The sequence below is a fragment of the Monodelphis domestica genome, chromosome 4 (genome assembly GCF_027887165.1).
Source record: "Monodelphis domestica isolate mMonDom1 chromosome 4, mMonDom1.pri, whole genome shotgun sequence".
Classification (NCBI taxonomy): Eukaryota; Metazoa; Chordata; class Mammalia; order Didelphimorphia; family Didelphidae; genus Monodelphis; species Monodelphis domestica.
The window spans coordinates 110,245,774-110,271,278 of NC_077230.1; the positions used below are offsets into that span (position 1 = coordinate 110,245,774).

Genomic DNA, 25,505 nt, shown 5'->3' on the forward strand with positions numbered 1-25,505 from the left:
TTTGCCACTATAAAAAGAGCTGCTAAAAATATTTTGGTACAGGTTGGTTTTTTTCCTTCATTTCTGATCTCTTTGGATATAGATCTACTAGTGGTCTTGCTGGGTCAAAGAGTATGCATACTTTTATGGCCCTTTCAGCATGTTTCCATACTGTTCTCAAATGGTTTTTATCAGTTAACAGTTCCACCAACAGTGTATTAGTATCTCAATGTTCCCACATCTCCTCTAACATTTATCATTTTGGGGGATCATGTAGCCAATCTAATTAACACTTAATATAAATGTGGTTCTAATCACCTAATTTTATTTTTTAAACCCTTACCTTCCATCTTGGAATCAATACTGTGTATTGGTTCCAAGGCAGAAGAGTGGTAAGGGCTAGGCAATGGGGGGTTAAGTGACTTGCCCAAGGTCACACAGCTAGGAAGTACCTGAGGCTAAATTTGAACCCAGGAACTCACATCTCTGGGTCTGACTCTCAATCCACTGAGCTTCCTAGTTACCCCCTAATCACCTAATTTTAAAACAAACCATTAAGCATTTTGTATATGCAAGAAGAACAACTGTAATGAGACAAAAAATAGAGTTTTCACACCTGAACTGTGGAAGAATCAGTCAAGGGATGGATCAAAGGAGTAAATTTTCTTTAAAAATTTTTTGTTTGTATATTTTCTTTCTATATAATCTATGTTCTCTTCCCCCTTCTAAATAAACTGCCATGTCTTATTTAAAAGTGGGAAAAATAAACTATGATTCAGCAAAAATAGCTAACAAATAAAATAAGTGACATCTGTAGTGTTCCATACCCATAGTCCCCCATCATTGCATAAAAGGTGTCTTCTCCAATACCTTTTGGAGTCAAAAGATATTTTGGTCGCTGTAACTATGCAGAGTTCACCTTTACTGTTATTTTCTTTCCATTATATTTCCTTATATAAAATGTTTTCTTGGTTCTACTTCACTTTGCATCTGTTGATAAGTAAATCTTCTCAATCTTTTCTTCATGATATTGATCATTTCTTAAGCACAGAGATATTCCATTATATTCATGTACCACAATTAGTTTAGCCATTCCCCAATATTTGGGAATTTACCTTTCTTCCAATTCTTTGCTACTACAAAAAGTGCACTGCAATAAGCAGTTCTTAAAAGTATTTGGTCAAGGGATTCCTCTACACTCTTAATTGAGGCCCCTCTCACAAAGTGCTTTTGTTTATAAGGGATAATATCTGTCAATATTTACCATATTAGATATTAAAACATCATAGTATTATTACAAAAATAGTTTTTATATTCAGAACCCCTTGTAAGCCTATCTCAGAATCCTAAGGGGCCCCAGACCACACTTGGAGAACCACTGAGTTAGATCAATACAGAAGCAGGAAGCAGAATTATGAATAGATACAAAATACTAAAAAGTGAGTTAAAGTAAAAATAGAAAGCCAAAGTAAACTTGCTTTAGGCAGTGACTAACATTTGAAAAGATGGTGAAAAAAAAGGTATTTAAGATGGAAATAAAGTAATTGTACTTCTTTTTAAATTGTTCCATAATGTTTCTCTGTGTTTATACATAACAAAAGGAAGACAGTCTGGAGTTGTGGAAAGAAGGAGTGACTAGGGAGTTCTTGTCTAGATTCTGCCAATAACTAGCTCTGAGAACATAACTATATCACTATTTATCTAGACCTTATTTTGTCTGTATATATACATGTCTGTAAAAGAAGTGTCAGACTAGATCATCTTTGAGTCTTTTCTAGTCTAAAATTCCAGTAATTCTAGGTATACTGTTTTAAATAACTGTATTTACTCTCCCAACCCATATGTTCAATACCAGCAAATTGGTCCCCTAAAGCATGAGTGGTTACATTTCCCCCCTCATAGATAGGTTTCTTACACAATCCCTGTAATATCAATTTCCAATTATTGTCCCCCCAAACATAATTTCTGTTGGAATTGCCAAGTAATATCAATTAGCTTTTACAAAGAGATATTTACCAAAAAGATAAAGCAAGAATAGTACAAATACCACAACCACCTCACCACCTACTAGGAGCACATTCTCCTCTAATCAATGAGGTTGTATTTGTAAAAATTAAGGAAAAAAATTTTTAAGCATTTGACACAAAGTATGAGCTAAATAAATGCTTATTCCCTCCCTCTCCTCCACCAAGGCAGCTAGGTAGTGGATAGTGCAGGGTCCTGGAGTCAGGCAGACCTGAGTTCAAATATGACTCTAGGCACTGACTGAATAATATAACCTTGTGGCCTTGGCCAGTCAATTAACTTGTCTGCCTCAGTTTCTTCCTAGCAATGATAACAGCACCTAACATTCCTATAGGGCTGCTGTTTTAAGGGAAAAACGAGGTTAATATCTCTAAAACACTTTGCAAATCTTTAAATGCTAATATTATTAGCCACCCCATGCTTCGTTGAGGTGATGTTTGGAGAAAGTAATTAACCCTATTTACTTGAAAGGTGTTGCTAGGGCTTCCAAGGCTCCGTCCAGCTCCACCCTTTACAGGCAACTTTATTGAACTTCAATAACGTGGAGGTCGCAGCGTTTAGTCTCTGCATTGACCAGCGCAGAAGGGATAAAAAGATATAGGAACGTAATTTCTTAAGGTGCAGGAACGCCTATGCCTTCAGCGTAGCAGGGCTGGGGCACGAGGCAAGCCCAGGTTCTGGGGAGGCCATCTCCACTGAAAGGCATAGGAGAAACCTTAGCACCCGCCACATGCAACAGATCCCAGTAGACGAAGAGGACACATTAAAAAAAGAACCCTTCAACAAAGCCCAATGAAAAGACATTGGGAGCAAACCCTCGCGCTCCTCCTCCACTACTCCAAATTCCTCCCTAGCTCCCACCCCCATCTTTCGCGGCTCCGCGCGCCATCTGTCCTTTAGAGGAAAGCCTGGAATGGGGCTCATCTGCCCACTCCCCCTTAGGTGCCCCGCCATGCAAATGACAAATCCAGGCACCGCGGTTCGGGGGCCTGGAGGAGAAGGCGGAGCTCCAACTCTAGATCCGGTCGCCTTTTCTCCGCTGAGGAGGGGGTGGAGGAGGTGGAGGGGGTAGCATGAAGCGAAAAGCGGCTCGGTTAGAGCCAATAGAAGACTGAAGAAGGGGGCGTGACGCAGCGCTGGCGGCAGCACCCTCCCTTTGGCCGAATCGTACCCTCCCAGTTCTGCCCCTTTGCCAGGAAAAACTACAAGATCCAGAATGCCTCTTCCACCCCGGGCTGGGACATCCCTCCCCTGAGTGTCCCACCTTCTGACCCACGCCGCGCTCTCAGTGGCTCGACCAGCAGTGGGCGGTGCCAGCCCCAGCCAATGGGCGGACGTCTCGGTGCGGCGGCGGAAGCGGCGGCGCTAGGTTGAGAGGAGAGCTAGCCGCTGCTGCCGCGGCGGGTCCAGAGCCTCGGAGACTAAGACGCTTGAGAGCCACCGCCAGGAAAAGCAGAGAGCAAAACGAAGAAGGCAGAACGGAGGAGCAGTGGCTCCAGGCTTCGGACTCCAGGTAGTGGCGGGAGGAGGGGGATTCGGGGAGGGGGCGGGGCAGCCGGGCCGTGCCAGGGTTGAGGCGTCCGCTCTGCCGAGGGTCCCCTGGGGAAGGTGGCCACGACGAAGCATAGTTGGGTTGCTCCTTTGCTTCGTACAGCCCCGCGTAAGAAGTTGTGAGGTCCTGTCAATAGCCTGGGTAGGGCGGTTAGTCCCGGCAGTTGAAGCTGCGAGGAGTGTCTGCCCCCGGCTTGTGGCGCCCCGCGGCAAAGAGGCGGGGCCTGGGCCCTAGGCCGATTGGCCCTGGGATCGAGGCTTTGACGGGCAGAAGACGGGGAGATTGACCGGGCAGGGGGCGGTGGCGGAGGCAGTTTGGCTCACTGAGCAGTTTAAAGTGACTATCTACATCCGGGACCTGCGCCCGCCGCTTTCATACCCTAGCAAAGGCGGGGCCTCCTCCCTGCCCCCCCGACTCTCCTGATTGGGCGAGCTGTGTCTCTTCGTCTATTGGCTCCGGGGCCGTGAAATTTGGGTAGCCCTGCCAAAATTCCTAGCTTGATTGGTCGGTATTCGGTGGGAGGGTGGGGTTAGGGCGCTGTGGCTGATGCTGTATTGGCCCCCGACCCCGTGTGACGCCTATGGCGCGGGGCCAATAGGCGGGCAGTAGGGAGGGGAGGGGCAGATTCTAAGGGAGAAAGCTGGAACCAGATACTGAAGCTGGACTAGTTAACTGGGGTGTTTGCTGGGCCAGAGTCGGTGTCACGGGGACCGAAAGGCTGTATTGGCCGTGGGGAGGGGGCCCTCCTGCTTCCCTCCCTGGTTCCTTTGGGAGTCCGCTTCCCGGACTGAGAACTGTTGGAAAAAAGAGTGGGCAGGGGCTGAATGGAAGCCTCTGGGGCAGACGGCAGACCGGCCGGAGGGTAAGAGAGCTAGTTATCTTGGGGGGGGGGGGGGGGACCTGTACCTGTTCTCTTGTCTCGAAGAGTCAAACTGGAGGATTCCAGAGAAGAGGAGGCGGTATAGCTCTGTCATCTGATCGCATTGCCTGGTTTGGTTTGGGTGGGGAAGAAAACAGCTGAGCATTTGGAGTTAAAACTGCTGTAGAAACGAAGAAAAAGATTTTAGAGAATGAGGGGATGAAGACTCCCCTCTTTAAAATAAGTATGAGAGGAAGGGGAAAGGAAATCTGTAAATCGTGGGCTTAGCAAATAAAGCTGTTGGCAGATCTCTTTAGTCAAATCTTGATAGGAGTCTGTGATTCTGCATCTGCACCACAGAACCTTTCAGTGACATCGAGATATAAAATTCTTTTCCTGTCAAGTTCGAACTTGCTGAAGGCTGTTTTTTGTTGTTGTTGTTTTAAACGTAATGTGTGCACTACCAAAGTGTGCTTCCTATATATGCTTTTTCTTTAAAGTAGAGAAATCTCCCACCTAGTTATGATACCTTAGTGCAAACTGAAATGCATGAACCGAGATCATGAGTTGTTGAGAGTTGTATTTGATGTAGAATTAATGGGCAGAATTATAGTTATATGTTGCTTTTTGGGAAGTTTGAATTTTATTCCTACTTCTCCCAACTGAATCACCTTGAATGGCCTTTTCCTAATTATTATTTTAGATGGTTCAAAGGAAGTACTTTTTTTTATGAATTAACATAATGTTTTTGAATGGAGTCTAATTACTAAGTATTTTTTAATTTTTAAATTTTTGTGGTTTTTTTATTACAAAATATGATTTAATTTTTTTTAGCAAAACCTTAAGTTATTTGCTTTTGCTCTTGTTATTTGCAAAATTGTAAATATCTTTAAAAGCAAGGCAGAGTTCTTAACTGATTAGCATTTGATTCAGTGCTATGTACTCTTGAGGGTACTCCATAATTGTTTCAAGAATACCTACTTCTTGTTGATTGTTAAACAGAAAATTTATCAAAGAAACTATTAAGTCCCTCCCCACTCCTAAGAAGATTATTAACTGGAGTGGCTATAAAACCTATTTGTAGAAATTCCTACACTAAGCAAAAATACACCAAAAAATCCAATATTGGCCATGTATATAATTCTTATCTAAGAAACCTTTAAAGTGACTTGAAGGTTTGGCTAAAAACATAGATGACATAAAGCTGGGAGCAATGGCTTATCTATTGAATGCTAAGGTCCAAAAAGATCTTGACTGACTAACTGTAAAGTCTTGAACTCAAGTTCAAAAAATAAATGTTGCCAGTATAAGATGAGAAAAGTTATAGCTCATCTAGTTCATCTGAGAATGGTCTTTAGGTAGTGACTTGGTTGATTGCAAACTTGACGTGATCCAATAATGTAGTATGGCTACCAAAAAAAAAAGGAAATGCAATTTTGGGTTGCATTAATAATAGAAATCTGGTATCTAAGAAATATGTTAATCTAGCAGAGTGAAAGCCCTGTTTTACTGTTCCAATATCAAGCTACCTCTAGAGTATTAACATTGTCAGTTCTTGACACCACTTTCAGGAAGGACATTTTTAAGCTAGAAATCAGAGAAAAAGCAACAGGATTATTTGGTGAAAGGCCCAAGATCTTGCCATACATACATATATATGTATAGATAGATAGATAGATAGATAGATAGATAGATAGATAGATAGATAGATCTAGAACTGAAGAAAACCAGAATTCTTGGAGAAGAGAAACCTTTTGAAGGTCATGATTATTGTAGCATCAAGTATTTGGAAGGCTGGTTCATAGAAAAGGGAATAGACTTGCTGTTTTGATTGAGAAGTCAAAACTAGGAAGAGCAAGTAGAAATTTTAGAGAAGCAGATTTAGATTTGATTTAAGAAAGGAGATTAAAAGTTCTCAGTGGAATGGGTTACCTCAGGGGGAAGTGGGATACCTCCTTGGAGGTTTTCATGTGTCCATTTTTGGGGTATCTTATAGAAGAGATTCTTGTTTAAGTAGAGGTTGGACTAGGTGAGCCCTGAGTTTCCTTACAACACTGAAATCTGTGATCTGATATGTAATTATTGGAAAAAGTATAATGAAGTAGTAAAGTTAAAATTCTCATGTTGACATTTTTAGAAAAATGTTTTTATTGGCATGGATAGATGACTCAGAATAATTCTGAATACTTCCAAAGAATTTTAAAATAAGGTCTTTTTTCAAACATGCCCCAGAATAGATAGGCCTTTTAGATTCCTTTTTAATTATCTTATGATGAGAAAAATTTTACCATATCATGATTTGTTGAAAGATATATCATAAACTTATCTTACATGTGCAGCTAGTGCTATGCTTGGAGTTCAAATTCAGCCTCATTAGCTGTGTGATCCTGTGCAAATCACTTAGCCCTCTTTGCTTCCATTTCTTCATCTATAAAATGAGCTGGAGAAATAAATAGCCAACTAGTCTAATATGTTTGCTGAGGCAACATCAATGGAATCACAAAGAGTCGGACATGACTAAAATGACTGAACAACAAAATGGTCACAAATGGACTAGAGTAGGGGGTAGCTGGGTGCCTCGGTGGATTGAGAGATAAGAGGTCCTGGGTTCAAATTTGGTTTCAGATACTACTTAGCTGTGTGACCCTGAACAAGTCACTTGACACACACACACCCCCATTGCCAAGTCCTTATCACTCTTCTGCCTTAGAACCAATACACAGTAGGTAAGGGTTTAAAAAAGGGGGACTAGAGTAATTTGTTAGCATTTTTCTACTTTGTTATAGAAGATCAGGTAGCCTTATCCATTTGAAGATTACTTAATTTTTCATCTGCTGTTTTGTCTAGTTGAGATAACTTTAGTTATTCTAACAAGTAAAGTAATTCCATCTTAAGGCTTAAACATTAGTAACATCAATTATAAAATATGTAACATCCTTAAGATGTATCTTTAAGATTAGATTATAACATTTTGACCATATTTTGCAGGTAGAAATGAGTTCTCAACAGTTTCCTCGTTCAGGAGCTCCTTCTACAGGGCTTGGTCAAGCTCCCTCACAAATTTCCAACAGTGCATCAACAGGGCTTATTAACCCAACAGCCACAGGTAAGGCTATCCTTAAGTGTTCTCTTGTTTGCCTTTAAAAACTTACCAACTTCAGTATTCAAAATTAGGCAAATTCTGAAGCTAGATGATGCAGTTTGGAGAGTACAGTTTGGAAGGCCTGAGTTTAAATCCAACCTCGGACACTTACTAGCTCTGTGACCTTGGGCCAATCACTTAACTTCCTTGTGCCTCAGTTTCCTTATTTATAAAATAGGGATAATCATAAGGGTTGTTTTGAGCATCCAATGAGATAACATTTAAAGCACTATAGAAAGTCAACATTGTGTCCTTTATAATTAATTGAAATATACAAAATTTACAGGCCCCAGTTCAAATTCAATTCCAGAAATATTTATTGAAATGCTTAATTTTTTCCAGATAGGAGACATAATGAAACAAAAGATTAAGAATCAGCCTTGGGACACTAGGTTCTACCTTTGACACTTGCTGGCTGATTTATATTGGTAGAGTTAATACTTGACATAATTAAAATCACATGTCAGAGGATATGTCCTGAGGATACTAAGACAAAACAGTACCTACCCTCATTGAGCTTACATTCTGCCTTGAGGGATAAAGTATGTATACAAATAAGTACATTAAAAGCAAATTGATGAAAGAGAGCACTTACCTTTGGGGGTGGGGGCAGGGTAGGGAGGAATCAGGTAGGGTTTCATTGAGGAGGTTGTTCCTGAGCTGAACCTTTGTAGCAAACTAAACTTTGTGCCATCTCTGTTTTATCTCTTCCCTTCATACATCTTTGATAGACATGAAGATAGTTGAATAGTCTACAGGTTTTTTTCAAGCCTAAAAAAATTGATTCAGCCTATTTGGGTGCCTACCATAAGGATGTAACAGATATCTAAGACAGAGTCCTCTTCTCTAGAAGTTTGAAATCTGGCAGGGAATAGATTACAACAGCTATAACTTAAGGCAATAACAGGCAGTCTCTCAACTTCTAGGTGTTCTAGAAATTTGCCTATAAATAATTTTTTTGGAATTCAAAAAATATTTTCCCATAGCAGTAGTGTTAAGTTTTCTGGACAGCATGATGAAAATGGCTACCCGTTTCCTGATAGATGATAGACAGTGCATTGAGATATCTATTTTTGGGGGGCATGGCTAATTCTGGAATTGTTATTGTTTGATTGTGTATATTTATCACAAGGGTTTTTTTTTTAATGAGGGGGGAATAAAAAATAGATTTTTGTTAATAGAAAAATTTTTTTTAAGTTCTCAGGCCATCCTTTAGAAACCTATTTAGTTTATAATAACTGTGTTCTATAGAATTGTATTAATAGTAATATTAAGAGGTGGCCACCTTGTATTACAGTGTTTCTGTTGGATTCATAGTTCCATACTAAAATGCCAGGAATACAGCTGGTAAAGTTTGAATAATGAGATTGTAGACTCTTTGCTTCCTCTCCTCCCATCTACTAAGCTTAGGCATGAAGGGATCCCTCAACTCCAAACTGCTGGTGATGGTTCTCATGGCCTAGAGCAGAAGTGCTATCAGGGCAACTTCTGAGATTAGGAATAAAGAGTAAGGACAATAACCCGGAGGTTAAGTGAAAAATACTTTGGCCAGAAGAGACCCCTTAGAACACTTTTTAATCCAGACTGACTTGATGTTACCTTGATTCTTTTATTCCCAGGGTCAAAGGAATTGTCCCACTTGATTCCTTACCCCCTGCTCCTCCTCTGGCCTGCTAAGGAATAGCACTTCTTTATTCTACTATTCATGAAGCATACCTGTAAACTTTCTGAGGGTATTTTTCTTTACTACTAAAACACAAAACAGACATTAGATTTCCTGGAGAAAGACTTAAGTTTCGGGTACATGATACTAAAGTATGAAAGTTTAGTGCTAAAAGGTATCCAAGAGGGAATATAATAATTACAATAAGAACAAAACAAATGTGTACCTATTTGTAAAGTGCTTTATATATTTTAGCTAATTTGATTTTTATCCTCACAACAATGCTAAGAGGTAGGTGCTATTATTATTGCCATTTTACAGATGAGGAAATTTAGGCTGAGAGAAGCTAAGTGATTTACCTGGGGTCATATGGTTATTAAGTAATTGATGCAGGTTTTGACCTCAGGTCTTCCTAACTTCCATGTCTAGCACTATCAGCTATACCACCTCATCTACCTCAATCTACCACTTTATCTGTAAATTGATCACTTTATTTTACAGATGAGAAAACAGCCCCAGGGAATTAAAAAGACATGCCCACGGACATTTAACTAATTACTAACAAGCCCAAGACATAATCACAATCTTCTCATTCTTAGATGAGAGTTTTCTCCACTATTCCATGTTGCTTTACCAGTAAAGTGTATGCTTTCTGCTGTTCAAAAGACTGAAATAAGGATCGTTGATATGACAAGAGAGCAGTTAGACTCACTCTTCTGGACATTTTATCATAAGCATAAGAAGAGGCTTTTGAGATTCACTACAAATAGCTGAGATAAAGGCTGGCAGTGCTTCCTGTGAGATTTTAGAATTAGGTAACCACAGCAGAAATGGAAACATTGACTATAAGGGGGTTACCCACTTCTCTCCTAGACTTGGCAATGGAGTCAGCTCAGAAGTAAAGAAGAATGAAAAGGAATATGTGGCACTAGATGGGTCTGCAGTAATAAAGGGAAGACAGAGGAAGAAGGTCCCAACAGCAGCTGAGAAAATGTTTGTGGGCACTCACCTAGCTCCATCAACTTGGGTGGTTTCTTGGATATAAGTATTGTATCAGGCCTGATCAGAATAAAGTGAACCCCTTATAGACCACTTAAAGTTAATAAAAGAAGGTCTATTAAGACATAAAATCAGAATGATAGCCAGCATGAGCCTTCTGGTTTGACTAGATAAGTCTCTCTTCCCTGTTCTCCAAGGAAACAGATCTGATCAACTGAGTCTATTAGATATAATGCATAGCTTTAGTACATGTGCCAGGGCTGAAAGGCTCTGACTGTATGTGAGCAGGCCTTTTAGACCCTAGACAGCCAGAATGTTGCACCATAACTCTCTAGACCACTCAAATTCCCTGCCTTTTAGAGAAGTTAGCTTATACTATATGCTTCACCAGTAAGGGATTTATGTATCTGGCTTCTTGAGTTGAGTTGAGTTCTGCCTGGGTGTAATGAGTGTTGTCTGAGTTGGTAGGACTAATGAGTGTTATGGGAGAAATATAAGAAAGAGAATTTCTTAGCTAGGTTCCCTTCCAAATAGGAGCCTTTTGGGGGGCAGCTGGGTGGCTCAGTGGATTGAGAGTTGGGCCTAGAGACAGGAGGTCCTGGGTTCAAATGTGGCCTCAGACTTCCCAGCAGTATGACCCTGGGCAAGTCACTTGACCCCCATTGCCTAGCCCTTACCACTCTTCTGCCTTGGAGCCAATTGACTCCAAGATGGAAGGTAAGGGTTTAAGAAAACAACAACAACAAAAAAGAGCCTTTTTTCCTCTGAAGTGATATCTTCCTCTCTACCAGTTAGATTCCACGTGAAAGCAGGTCAAAATATGGACTAGGGTACCCCTTTCTTTCCAGTGGGAAGATTTTGTCTCTTTGTTATCAGTCATGCTGTTCCATATGGAACTAGGCCTTTCATAGGAGATAAAACCTAAAACTTACTGCCTATAAAAAATTAGTAGATGGAAATAGTCATTTTTCCCTAAACCGGAATTCACATTTATATCCCAATGTAATTTTAGGACATTTTTCACACTGACTTGGAAGTGACTGATGAGTATTTATATCACTAATGAATACTACTAGCTATTACCTACTGTTTCATTTAGAGTTAATTTTATTTACAAAAGTATGTAGGTAAATTACAGAAATTATGGAGTTCATTTCTTTTAATATGTTTGTGTGAATTAAGCATCTCTTCCTAAATGAATATCCATAGAATGAATGAATATAGTATAGGAAATTGCAAATAACCATAGAAAGGATACTTGTGCATGTAAAAAATGACAAGCCTTTCATATATATATATATAATTAGTGAAAAACTCAAATTAATGCATCAAAGAACATAGCTCAAACATTTTGAGTGCCTGCTGTGTGCAGAAAGCTTTCCAGTTAGTAATACATCCAATGATGAGCCTCCTTTTTCTTTGCACAGTGAGGTGATTTTAGGCAATGTTTTACCTGGTAGAAACCTGTTCTTGAGCTATAAGGAACAAATTGCCTTTGTTACTTAGTGTATAGATGCATAAAGGTAAGATTCTGTTCATTCTTCAAGTTACTCCCTTAAAAAAATGGTTTCCAGAGTGGTGTGGCAGTTATACATCTTATCTCTTTGTAGTCCTGATATCCCAGGGGCCAGCTCAGCTTTCTAAATTTACAGAGATTTTAAATACTTAATAGTTTACATTTCTGTATAACTTTATGTTCACAAAACAGTTGTGCATGTGTTATCCCATTTGATACTAAGTCTCTGAAATGAGCAAAGCAGTTATTATCTCCATTTTGCAGATAAAGAAAGTGATGCTTAGGGGGCTTGTTTCTTGCCCAAGGTGAAAACAGTTTGATTCAGCAACACATACGTATTAATTAAACCAATGCTTGTTAAATGAGTACAAAGTACAAGACACTGTTTTAGAGGCCACAGATGCAAAGATGAATAAGCCACACTTCTTCCTTTAAAGACTTGATAATCTAGAAAGGATGATACTGTGGAAGCAGAAATAATAAGAGAGTGCATGATCTTAGTGCATTAAGACAGGTAAAGGGATAGTCCTACCATAGTCTACCCCTGCCTAACAATATAGGAAAGTATTGTGTTAATTTCTAGAGGCACTATTGTAAAAGATACTTTATAAGGAAATGGAAGCCGCTATGATGAGGGGACTCTAGAGCATACCATACTATATTTAAGATTGGTTGAAGGAACTGGAGTTGTATAGAAGAAAAGTCATAAAAAGAACACACTAAAAGTCTTTTAAGTATTTGAAAGGATATCATAAGAAGAAAGATTAGGTTTATTCTCTCTGGTACTAGAGGGCAGAACTAGTAGCTATAGATAGAATTTGGAAAGGCAGATTTAGATTCTACATAAGAAAAAACTTTCTGACAGTGCCTTTTCAAAAGTGAATGGATTAATCATCAAAACAATCTAGTACTAGCTAAGAAGTAGAATGGTATATCAGTGGAATAGTTGAGATATATAATGTATACAGTAGTAAATGGCCATAGTAGTCTAGTATTTAATAAACCCAAAGATCTCAGCTTTTGGGATAAGAATTCACTATTTGACAAAAAACTGGAAAATAGTATAGCAGAAACTAGATATAGACTAGTAATATCTCATACTCTACCAAAATAAGGTCAAAATGAGCATATGATTCAAACATAAAGCACAATACCATAAGAAGATTAAGGGATCATGGAATAGTTTGCCTGTCAGATTATGTTAAATTTAAAAAGGTTTTGTACAAACAAAACTAATGTAACCAAGATTAGTAGGGAAACAATAAACTGGGAAAAGATTTTAACAGCAAATTTCTCTGGTAAAGGCCTCATTTCTCAAATCCACAGAGAACCAAGTCAAATTTATAAGAATATAAGTTTTCCCCGATTGACAAATGGTCAAAAGATATGGACAAGCAGTTTTTTAGATGAATTCAAAGTTAACAATAATCATATTAAAATGTTCTAACGCACTATTGACTAGAGAAATAAATATTAAAACAACTCTGATACCACCTCACACCCATCAGTTTGGCTATGACAATAAAGTGATAAATGTTGGAGGGGAGGTGGCAAAATTGAACACTGATATTTTATTGGTGGCACTGTGAACTGTTCCGCCCATTTTGGAGGACAATTTGGAACTATGTCCAAAGGGCTCTAAAACTGTATACACTTTGAACCAGTAATATCACTACAGCATCTGTATCCCAAAGAGAACAGAAACAGAAAAAGTTCCTATTTGTACAAAAATATTTATAGCCACTCTTTTTTTGATAACAAAGAATATCCATCAATTGGGGAATGGCTGAACAAATTGGTATATAATGGTGGTGGAATAATTATTGTGCTGTAAGAAACAATGAACTGAATGATTTCAGAAAAAATTAGACCCAAACTGATGCAAAGTGAAATAAGTAGAACTAGGAAAATACTGTACACAGTAACAGCAGTATTGTATGATGACCAATTTAGCAATTTTCAGTGATACAATTATCTGGGATAATTTTGTGGGACTTAAGACAAAGAGTGCTATGTATTCCCAGAGAAAGAACTGATCAGCTATGAATGCAGATTGAAGCACTCAGTTTTCCACTTTATTTTATTTTGGGTTTGTTTTTTTTTTAATATGAATATTCTCCCACAATTACCTATATGGAAATATGCTTTTCAGGATCATACATTTACAACCCAGGCCGAATTGCTTACCATCTTCAGGAATGTGAAGGAAAGAGAGGAAGGGAGACAGTTTGGATGTTATAATTTCAGAAAACATGTGAAAATTGTTATTACACATAATTGGGAAAAGAAAATATTTTTTTAAAGTGCAAGAAATTGTGGTGCATGAATGTAATGAAATGTTGCAGCATTTTAAGAAACAATATATGAATACAGAGAAACATGAGAAAGACATGAATTGATGATGCAGAGACATATGCAGAAACAGGAAAACATTTTATGCAATGACTACAACTATATAAGTGGAAAGAACAACAAAACGATCAAAATGGATGCTTTGAAATTATAATGACCAAAATTGGCCCCAAAGAAGAAATATAAAGGTGTATTTTTTTCCTTTTTTTGCACATACCATAAATTGTAACAATATAACTTAAGTTATAGCGCATCCTCTAGAAAGGGCAGACTATTTCCAGAGGCAACCATAGTATTGATTTGATCAGTATTCCTAGAGTAAGAATTGGAAAGAATAAGGATACACACTGTTGTCATTTGGGAGCATGGCTGGGTTGGATTAGCTACATGAGATATGAAGCATAGTCTGGTCTGTAGTCAGCAAGATATAGTGGTCTGTCCTCTCATCATCCTGTCCACTCAGCACCATAGCTGGGTGTGTTAACTTCCCTAGGGAATTCCCTTGCCCCTAGGCTTAAGCCACTTGTAATATATTTATATTTTAATTATTTTGTATATTGTAGCTCCCTTATTAAATTATAAACTTAACTTTATTATTATGAACTGAACAAACATAAAACAGTCATATGCAAAATAAATTAGGATTATAGATAAAGCTGCAATTCTCCAGGCACAGCTTATTTTTTCTTTTAAGCATATAATAAATACAACATGTAACTTTCAAAATTGCCTGCTGGTCTGTGTTTTTGTTTTTATTTTCTTCTAAAATTGCTTCAAAGATTCTTTTTTTGGCAAACTATCACTGGTCTTTCTCCTATTAAAAAAAAAGAAAAGAAAACTGGCATAATGAACATGTCTGATTAAGCAAAATAAATTTCTACATTGTCTGTGTCCAAAATATATATGTCTGATTCCAGCCCTTTTGTTGTCCACTTCTCTGCCAGGAGGTAGATGGCATATTCATTATTGTGGAGTTTTGTAGTTGGTCGATCATTCCATTGATCAGAGTTCTTAAGTCTTTCCAAGTTGTGCTTTTTAAAAAGTGTTGTTATTGTGTAAACTGTTAGCTTCATTCTGTGTCAGTTCATCTGTTTTCACAAGTTTCTCTACAAACCTCTCTTTCATAATTTCTTATGAAGCAGTAATTGTTCCATTATATTTTAAAAGTTACAACCTTCTTGATGACAATAAATGTGATTTGTAGATTTTTATATTTCCCATAACACCTATGCAGTAAGCATTTAATAAATATTTGTTGAATGACTATGCTCTAAAACTACCTTTTAAAAGAGTTTCAGGACATTTTCCCCATTTTCTAGGAGCTGGGAATTTGTCAAATATATCATTGTTTACCTATCTTATCCCTGGCATTATTTTAATCAGCCTGCATCTTTCTATATTAAAGGTTGTCAGTTTTACTCTATATATGGAAATTGCCATCCTTTTGTTTCTTTTTGTTTCCCTTCTCAGTATCTTTTTCAGCTCCATTGTGGTTTTTTTTTTATCTTGTACTTTTGAAATATGACAGTGTAGTGCAGTGATTAGGGTCCAAGACTTGAGTCAGAAAAACCTGCCTCATTACTTATCAGCTTTTTGGCCTTGGGCAAGTCATATAACCTCTCAACCTCTGTTCCCTCATCTCTGAAATGCTTCACAGCATTGTTATGAGGATCAGATCATATGAGATATTATGTGCAAAAATGATTATATTATGTGTAAAGTACTTATAAATTACTTCTTAAGCATTAGCTATTACAGTAGTCAATGTGCAAGTTATTAGAAGCTTTGAACATAAGTAGGGCACTTTGGCTTCATGATACTTTATGCAGGTGTTATTTAGGTATAATTGGATACAAGATTTAAAATAGTAGAATATAATAATGCTAAGAGAGTTAAAGATTAAAGAATAAAAATAGGAAAATATCAAGGCCTGCCTTAAGAGAATCAACTTCCATTTTGTCAAATAGCTTTTGTGTAATTTATAGCATTCCTATTTTTTCTACAAAAATTCTGGAGCTCTTCATGAATATAATACATTATACATTCAGATGTATTCTTTCCTCCTGCATGAGACTATCCTGGTTTCTTATTTTAGAAATTTGTTATTGGTGCAGTTTTTTTACAGTATATTATTTTTTAAAAATAAATTGTACTTGTTGGATAAAGAACATGTGTACACACACTCTGAATCCTCCTTTGTAACAAAAAAAGGGAAACAAAACTAATCTATAAAGTGACCACAACTGACATTGAACACACGTCATTTGACTCCTAGAGTCCCTTACATCCCCACTTAGAGAAGGCAGGAGAGATGTTTCAGTATCTGTTCTCTAGGACCAAGGGTAAGTCATAAAGTCAGAGGGGGCAGCTGGGTGGCTCAGTAGATTGAGAGCCAGGCCCAGAGACTGGAGGTCCTAAGTTCAGATCTGGCCTCACATGCTTCTTAGCTGTGTGACCCTGGGCAAGTTACTTAACCCCCATTGTCTAGTTCTTACCGCTCTTCTGCCTTAGAATCAATATTGATTCTAAGATGGAAGGAAAGGGTTAAAAAAAAAAACTACTCAGAATTTGTCTACTCCTTACTTGTCATTACTGATTATGTATGATATAAAAATTCTTTTAAATATGTTTTATTTATTTAAATATGTCTTTACATCACAGTCATTTCCCACCCACCTCTTAAGGTTGAATGTTACTGTAATGGGCTTTAAGCCAGGAAGCCATTTCTCTCATTTCATAGTTTTTCCCATAGTTTAAACTATGAAAGAAGATTTCCTAACTAACAAACCCCAATGATGTAGAAATTTCAAAACAGGTAAAACTGAAAAATATAAGTATAATAATCTGTTAAGTTATTTGTTAAGTTATTGTTGTTATAGTGAAAAGAGCAAATTTCTGTGCTTATTTAGATTCACTGAGGAACTGGGCTACTTGTCAGTCCTCAAACCTTATTGGACTTGTGTAACAATATTCATTGGCTGAAAGATAATGTAATATTGATACTACAGAAAACTAATTTTAACCTTTTATGTCTTTATTAGTTAATGATGAATCTAATCGAGATTCAGAAGTCACTCCCAGGGAGCACCTGGGCTCCAGTAGTTCTTTACAGTCTCGTGAAGAAAAGCAAGAGCCAGTTGTGGTGCGACCTTATCCACAGGTCCAGATGTTGCCTCCCCACCATGCAGTTTCCTCAGGGGCTCCGGTCACCGTCACGGCCCCACCAGCACATCTGACTCCAGCAGTACCGCTTTCATTTTCAGAGGGACTGATGAAGGTAACCCAGAGGAAAGGTTCAAATTTCATGTTGAGCCATAACCCTATAAAAGACTAGCTTCTTTAATCGAGTATCCTCATGATCATCTCTTACTTTTTATGATTGCTCTGCTGAGTTTGGATTTTTTGTGCTACTTGGCTATTGCCCATTATTAGGTTTTTACCAGGACCTTTTCCTGGTAAATTATTTCATTCTCTTCATTACTAAATCTGATGGCCTTTTATCAGTCCTAATTCTTCTTGATTTCTGGCTAGTATTTGAAACTGTTGACCACCCTCTCTTCTTGAATACTTTATCTTTAGATTTTTGTGACACTGTTCTCTCTCTCTCTTGGTTCTCCTACCTGAGTTTTATTCTCAATTCCCTTGGTGGTTCATCATTCATATTATACTCTTTAACTATGCCTATACTCAGAGCTCCATCCCATCCCTCTTATCTCTATTTACTCTCAGTCAGTAATCATTTATTAAGCACTTATTATATGCCAAGTGTACCAAACTCTAGAGAAGCAAAGAAAGGGAAAACATGCCTGCCTTTCCCCAAAGTAGCTTACAGTCAAATGGGGGATACCATATAGAGAACTATGCACATACAAAGTGGAAGGAAAGTAATCCAGGAGGAAGGCATTCATTGGAGGAATTGGGAAGTCCTCCTCCATGAGGTGGGATTTAAGGCCAGGAAAGATAAGCAGCAAGAGGTAGCCAATTCCAGGGATAGGAGATAGCTAATTCAGAAGCAGAGATGGGTCATGTGATTCCAGAAATAATAAAGAGGCCCGTGTCACTGGATTGAAGATACATAGAGAGAGAGAAGTAAGGGGTGTAAAAAGACTGGTAAAGGTAGGAAGGGGTCAAGTTGCTATGAGCTTTAGGTGCTAAACAGAGAACATTTTACTTGATCTCAGAGGGTAATAGGGAGCCACTGAACCTGGGAGAGGGAGAGATGTGACATAAACAATATTGAGGACATCTTGAATTGATTCAGCTAAGCCAGATTCCCTTGCCTGAGATGCCTGTCATGGTCTGCCATGCAGCCTCTTGTGACTGTTTTGTAGTCGACCAGAAAATGATGTCAAGATCCTATGCCTTTGGTCCCCTAAGTCAGTCAGATCTTAAGAAAGGTTTCAGTACTTTTTAAAGGAAAACCAAGAATGACTTTCATAGGAGCAAGGGTTAGGATATTGCTCCCAGATTTGAGAGATGTGATGGTAAAAATGACAAGATTTGGCAACAGATTAGAGATGTGGAATGATTTCAAGTGAGGAGTTAAAGGTTGTTGGTATGCTCAGCCATAATAGCACAGTTGGGAGGGCTTTGGCAAGAATTCTGTTTGGATTCAAGATACTATCCACTTTAAAATGTTCAAAATAGATCTGGAATTTAGGAAAGGTAAGTCAGTAAGCATTTATTAAGTACCTGTTGTATACCAGGTAATGTGTGCTAAGCACTGGAGATTCAAAGAGAAGCAAAAAATATCCCCTATTCTCAAGGAGTTCATAGTCTAATGGGGAGAAAAGTCAGAAAACCTGTGTACTATATCAAGATAAAGACATGATAAATTAGAGATAATCTTGGAAGGAAGGCACTGAGATTAAGAACTGGGCCAAGTTTTCTTATAGAAGATAGAACTTACATATTTACCAGCTAGAGTAGGGAGAGACTTGACACAGGGAAACCAATCAGAACCAATCTAGGAGTGAGGTAGTATGGGTCTGCACCAAAGAGGTGGCAGTGTCAGAGAAGAGAAGGGGTTATAAACCAGAGCTATTCCAAAGACAAAAATGACAGCATTAGATATGAAAGAGTGAGAGGTAAGAATAAAGATCTGAGAATGGTATCTAGGCCGTAAACCTTGGTGACTGGGAGAATGGTGGTGGGTAGGACTAGATATCTAGGTTTGGGAATTATCTACTTAAGAGATGATCATTAAATCCATGGGTACTGGTCATCAAATAAGATAATATAGAAAGAAAAGAGAAGAGGGCTCGGTATGAAAACTTAGAAGACAACCTGTAGTGTAACTTAGATGAAAATGCAGTAAAGGAAATTTGAAAGAGGATTGGTTATACAAATAGGAGAATTGAGATGGAATATTATCACAGAAAACTAAGGAGGAGAAAGTACCAAAAGGATATGATGTTCAACGTGTTGTGACTGTAAGGGGGAAAAATCAAGATCAAGAATGATAAAAGACCATTAATAAGAACTAGCACTTATTTAGTGCTTTAAGGTTTGCACAACACTTGGCAAATCTCATTTTTTATCTAAACAATAACACTGGGAGGCAAATGCTATTATTATCTCCATTTTACAGATGAAGAAACAGATATAGCAAAGTCATCACTTGTACAAGGTCACAAAACTAATAAGAATTTGAGGCAAGATTCTAGTTTAGTCCAACTCCAGGCCCAGTGTCCTGTATCCATTGTGTCACCTAGCTACCTCATTAGATTTGACAATTAAGAGATCATTGGTAACTTTGGAAAGAGCAGTTTCAGTTGAATAATGAACATGGATGCCTTGCTGCAGAGGGCTTAGAAGTTAATGAAAGGGAAAGAAGTAGAAAAACCAAGTACAAGGCTTTCTCAAGGAGGTTAGCTAAGAAGGGAAGAAGAAGAAATGTCAGATGATAGCAAGTTGGGTAGTAGGATAAATGAGGGTGTGTTTTTTTTTTTAAGGATGGGGGGAAACATAAACATATTTGTTGGTTGCAGGGAAGGAAACTAATATTTATAGAGAAATTGATGATTAGAGAGACAATGGGAATAATAGCCATAGACCAGTGATGGTGAAGTTATGGAATGCATGCCAAAGATGGCACAAAGAGCACTCTGTGGGTATGTGTGTTGCTGTACACCCCTCCCCCAACACCACACACAGTTCATTACTAGAAAGGCAGAGGGCCTCTGGCAAAGCTGCTCCCCTCCCCCTTTCCCCTGCCTCTATGCAGCAGCCCAATGGAAGTGTACAGAAGGTAAGGTAGGTAGCTCGCAGATGGCAGGGCTAGAGGGAAATGGAATACTCAGGTCATTCCCCTCCCCCTAACTACACTTGCTGAGGACATTCCTCACTGTGCCCACCCCTCTGCCTAGCAGCCCAATGGGAGGAGCACTTCCTCCCTCCCCTGTATGGGGGGGCGAGGCGCATAGCATGAAGTCTCTAAAAGATTTGCCATTACTGGCATCAACAATCTTATCTACTTCTGATGCAGAATATTTGGATGGGTTTGAAGTATCATGTCAAGGAGTTTGCCTTAGTAAAGAGAAGGATCACCTCTTCATGACCAAGGTGAAGGAAGTTAGAATTAGGGATGGTGTCTGCATGAAATGAAAGGGGATGAAGAGAAAGAACGTTTAGCTTGTAGCTTCACTTTTTTTTTTATAAAGTATGAAATTAGATTCTCTTCTGAGAAGGGGGGGAGGTTGAGAAGAAGAGATGAAAATGTTTTGGAATAGTCTCTGCAGTGAGGAGAATAGAGTTTAGAAAGATATTTTAAAATTGTCTTACTACATTGAGATGACGATAATTTAAATTTGTTTTAATGTGCCATATTAGTGTAATTTTGTGACTTCTTTCTAGCTGTGTTCAGCAGCACATAAATAGGAGTGAAGATGATAGATGGTGGAAATAATCCAGGATTATATTTTGTGGCCTCCATGTCTGGAATGCATTTCCTCCTCAGAACTCTCTCAGAGTCTTAGTATCTTCTGAACTTGTCTCCAGCATACCTTCTCTGTGTTCTTCATCTCTCAGATCCCCTACTTTCTGAAACTGCCTCATCTCTGCTTTACTTGTATTTATGCATAGTAACATTCTTTGACTAATAAAGCTTCTTAAAGGCAAAAAGAGAGGCTTCCTGTCCTTCAGCACCTAGCATAATATCTGGCATTTATTGATTGATTGGCATCAATGAAAATTATATGGTAACATTTTGGAATTTTAGGGTTTTGTTGTTTTGTTTTGTTTTGTTTTGTTTTGTTTAACTTTTGATGACATCCTCTCCTTGGCTCTGTCACTCCATACAATTCCAGTTGCCTACTAACTAGTGCTGGAGTGGAATGGCTAAATATCCTAATCTCACATTCTAATTAAAATTAGCTGACTTTTTCCTTATAGCTTTTGATTTAAGGTTTTGGATGAAAAAGAATGTTTCTTGAAAAATTATTGATATGATTTCTGTTTGTAGCCGCCTCTGAAGCCCACCATGCCAAGCCGTCCCATTGCTCCTGCTCCACCTTCAACCCTGTCGCTCCCTCCCAAGGTTCCAGGGCAGGTGACTGTGACGATGGAGAGTAGCATCCCTCAAGCTTCAGCCATTCCTGTGGCAACAATCAGTGGACAACAGGTTTTTCCTCTTATTGTTTTACAAAATAAGATAAGGCTATTTTCTCTCTTCATTGAGTATCAATATGCCAATTAAGTCATATATTTTCTGTACAAGGAAGAAGGAAATATAATTGAGAGGTGAAGAACTTTGAGGAGAAAAAATGAGTGGCATATTTTGCTTTTTTTGTTTATTCTTGCTCATTGATAGTTATACTCCAGTGAGTCCAGAAAAGCTTCATTACTAAGGAAGAGTTAGCAAAGGCATCAACAAGTTTTGTTGCATCATTTGGAATAGAAATGATTGCATATTTAAAACTCTCACATCTTATATGTATCTATATGCATCTCACTAATTAACTAGGCCAGAAGCAATTGATGAGTTATTAGAAAAGTTATTCATCCAAACCACTTCTTATGCCTCTAATTGTATAAAGTACTTGACCTTTGCATGCTTACTTTCTAAAAGCAATCCTTCAACAAAAGATTTACAGCCAGCTTCTAAGCTTTAAACAAGTACATTAAGTACCTTATTACTCCTTTTTTTTTTATTACAGGGACACCCCAGCAATTTGCATCATATTATGACCACAAATGTACAGATGTCCATAATTCGCAGTAGTGCTCCTGGGCCCCCTCTTCATATTGGAGCTTCTCATTTACCTCGAGGTAAATTATTCCAGCTTTTGTCCCAGATTTTAATAGAGTACATAGAGAGAGCATTGCACAAAGTATCTCAATGTACTCATTTGAAGGATAATGTTTGACACAACATTTGTGTAAGTTTGCATGTAAATTCAAAATTATACCAGATTCCCAGCATATGTTTGCATATTCCAAGCATATACCTTGAAGTTTCAAGTGAATGGATGACTTAATGCTGTTGTATATATTTGGTATATTTTCACTCCTTTATTAAGTCCACATATATTTCTGTAGTAGATAAATTTAGTTGAAAACATCATCTTAATCACCAAAAAAGTACAAATGATGGAATAGAAACAAACAAAAAACCCTAATTTCTTTTTTTAGACATTTCTGTGAGCCTATTTTATTTATAATGGTCCATAAATATGTTAGGTAAAAATTTTTTTGTCAGCTACACTCTTTTTTTTTTCCAAATTTGAAAACATCCATAACAGTAGAGGAAGCATGACTTAGACAGGAAGATTTGAGTCCAAATCATACTTCTGTGACTGAGCAAATAACAGAACCTCTTAGTACTCCAGGTTACTAGGCAACTATGACTAGAAATTGTAGAAAATGTGTTGGCTTGCATTAGCATAGGGAATTTCCTAATCTGGGATTTCCTTCTACATATGAAATCATAGATCTGACATTTATCTGTTAGAGTTGGGTAAATGCTTATCTTTTGAAAAGTAGAAACATTTTATTACTCTAGCTAATTCTATCCATTAAGTACCAAGGGTTTGTTGTTGTTTAGTCGTGTCCAACTATGTGACCCCACAGACAGTCCATGGGGTTTCCTGGGGTAACTTGCTATTTCCTTTTTCTATGAGTCCCCATTTGGCACATGAGGAACTGTGGCAAATTAAGGGGTAAGTGACTTGCTCAGAGTCACATAGCTAGTAAGTGTCTGGGGCCAGATTTGAACTCAGATCTTCCTGACTGTAGGCCAGGTGCTATATTTACTGCAGTACCTAGCTATCTGTTAACTAAAAGTTACTTAGTCTATTAATTTCTTTCTGGTGCTATTTTTCTAATGGATAAAATTAGGCTTTTCATTGCTTGTCTGAATCATGGCAGATCATTTTATTATTGATGCAATTTCATATTTTAGGTGCAGCTGCTGCCGCCGTGATGTCCAGTTCTAAGGTAACCACAGTCCTGAGGCCAACTTCACAGTTGCCAAATGCAGCTACAGCTCAGCCAGCAGTACAGCACATCATTCATCAGCCAATCCAGGCAGGTGATGGTGGGGGGGGAGGGGAGGGGTAATTCTTCAATAAACATGTATTGAGTAATTATCCTTTATGGTCAGGGCACTACTAGGTGTAAGGAGCTCCAGGAAATAAGAAGAGGAATAAAAAGTAGTCTTGATTGAAGAATTTACATTCTAGTTGTAGAAAGAAGACATAAAAACAAACAGTTAAATAACAGTATGAAATCAGTACAGTAAAGACCCATGTTGGTGAAGTTATGGCCTGGATGCCCTGGCCCCACTTGTGCCCAGAGTGAATACTTCCTCCCTCCGCTATCTGGGATAATGCAGAAGGCTCACAGGCAGCGTGAAGTTGCACTTTGGGCCCAAGATCTTGAAAATGTTCACCAGTGCTCCATAGGTCTTAGAAAAGTTTAAAGGAAGGAGAGAGTGACCAGGAGTAGTGATGAAAGATTAAATGACTGAGGGAAAAAAAGGTTCAACCTTCCAGAACCTAACTTTTTAAGTAATATACGCAGAAATCAGTGGCCTTCCTCAGCCTTGGCACTATAGAGCAAGACAGATTTTATGCATTAAAAAGGCATAGTTAATTAGTGCAGTGGAGAGAGTGCAGGTTTGGAGTCAGGAGCTTTTGGGTTCAAATTTGACCTCAAGCACTCTCTAGCTGTGAGACACCCTGGGCAAGTCATTTAAACCTATTTCCCTAGTCCTTGCTATTCTATCTTAGAGTTGTTATTAAAACAAAGTAAGGGTTTAAAACTAAAAATAAAAAACAATCTAATAAAATTTTAATTTTAAAAACTTGATTAATAAAAGAAAACAGTTAACTAGGATGCAAAATTATATAATCTGATTTCTAATTGGGGAAAGATTAGGAACTTTCCAGATTGGGACAGGGAGAATGAACAAGTATAATTCCCTAAAATCAGAAAAGGAAGTGTCCCATTCGCCCAAAGTGTCTATTAAATAAATGGAACATGAAAACAATAACTGATTGACCAGTACAGGGCCAGTTTTCAGATTAGATGTATGGTTTTCTTGAAATGTGTAAGTGTAAGAAAATTGCTTGTATCAGTCTTTGGATCCAATTGGGTTTCTGATCAGCATAACTTGGGTCCTTAGTTAAGGATCTCTCAGCAGCAGGTAGAGGTAGTCCAGCTTCCCTGCCATGAGGGGCTAGGTTCAAACAATCCATTAGAATTTTCCTCCATTTCCCACAGTAGAATAAAGTTTCCTCATGAGACAGAAATTGGACTAGACTCACAATTGAATAGAAAAGGAATTAAACTAACTTCAAAATTGAGTCACCAGATACAGTTAGTGTAATTCACTCAATTCCCATGACCATTTGCTGTTCTAATCCCCTCAGTATCAGGACCTCAGCACTTAATTTGTGTTCAACAACACTTTGTTGAGTAATTTTGACTTCACCTGGTGTGTTGACTTTAGAACATGTTCTCTGCATAAGATGGGAGTCTGGTGTAAACCAGGTTAGCTGGAGGAAAAGATTCATAGAAGACAGTAGTAAGTGATGAAATTGATAGGGTTAATTGGGCCATTGATTATAGGAGACCCTTAATAAATTTTCATTTTATTTTATTTTATGGGCAGTGAGGCGTCATTTCAGTTTTTTGAGCTTCTGAGAAGCATTAGATTTTTTTTTTACCCTTTTGTTCTGTCTTGTATCAATTCTAAGACAGGAAAGTAGTGAGGGCTAGGCAATTGGGATTAAATTACTGGCCCAGGGTCACACAGCCAGAAAGTATTTGAGGCCACATTTGAACTCAGGTCCTCCTATTTCCAGTCCTGGTGCTCTGTCCACTCTGCCACCTAGCTACCCCAATGTTAATCCTTTAAAATCTTGTTTTAGGGAGGATTAATCTGGTTACTTTGTAAAATAAATTGTTAGAAGGAAA

The 25,505-nt window shown here is 38.2% G+C and overlaps 1 protein-coding gene across 5 annotated transcripts in view; it reads left to right on the forward strand.

Moving 5' to 3' along the window:
- Positions 1 to 3,330: 3,330 nt before the first annotated feature.
- The window catches only part of SAP130 (Sin3A associated protein 130), a 51,549-nt gene continuing 29,374 nt past the window's right edge, over positions 3,331 to 25,505 (forward strand). For 2 of the 5 annotated variants that reach the window (XM_056793699.1, XM_007493977.2), the window contains exons 1-6: positions 4,083 to 4,418; positions 7,404 to 7,521; positions 17,129 to 17,364; positions 21,550 to 21,708; positions 22,244 to 22,355; positions 23,488 to 23,612. In XM_056793699.1, coding sequence (XP_056649677.1) covers positions 7,410 to 7,521; positions 17,129 to 17,364; positions 21,550 to 21,708; positions 22,244 to 22,355; positions 23,488 to 23,612 — 744 coding nt within the window. In that variant the 5' untranslated portion in view covers positions 4,083 to 4,418; positions 7,404 to 7,409. Of the gene's footprint in view, positions 3,518 to 4,082; positions 4,419 to 7,403; positions 7,522 to 10,093; positions 10,214 to 17,128; positions 17,365 to 21,549; positions 21,709 to 22,243; positions 22,356 to 23,487; positions 23,613 to 25,505 lie in introns of those variants that run through there. The other 3 variants (XM_056793700.1, XM_056793698.1, XM_056793697.1) reach the window with 3 other exon arrangements.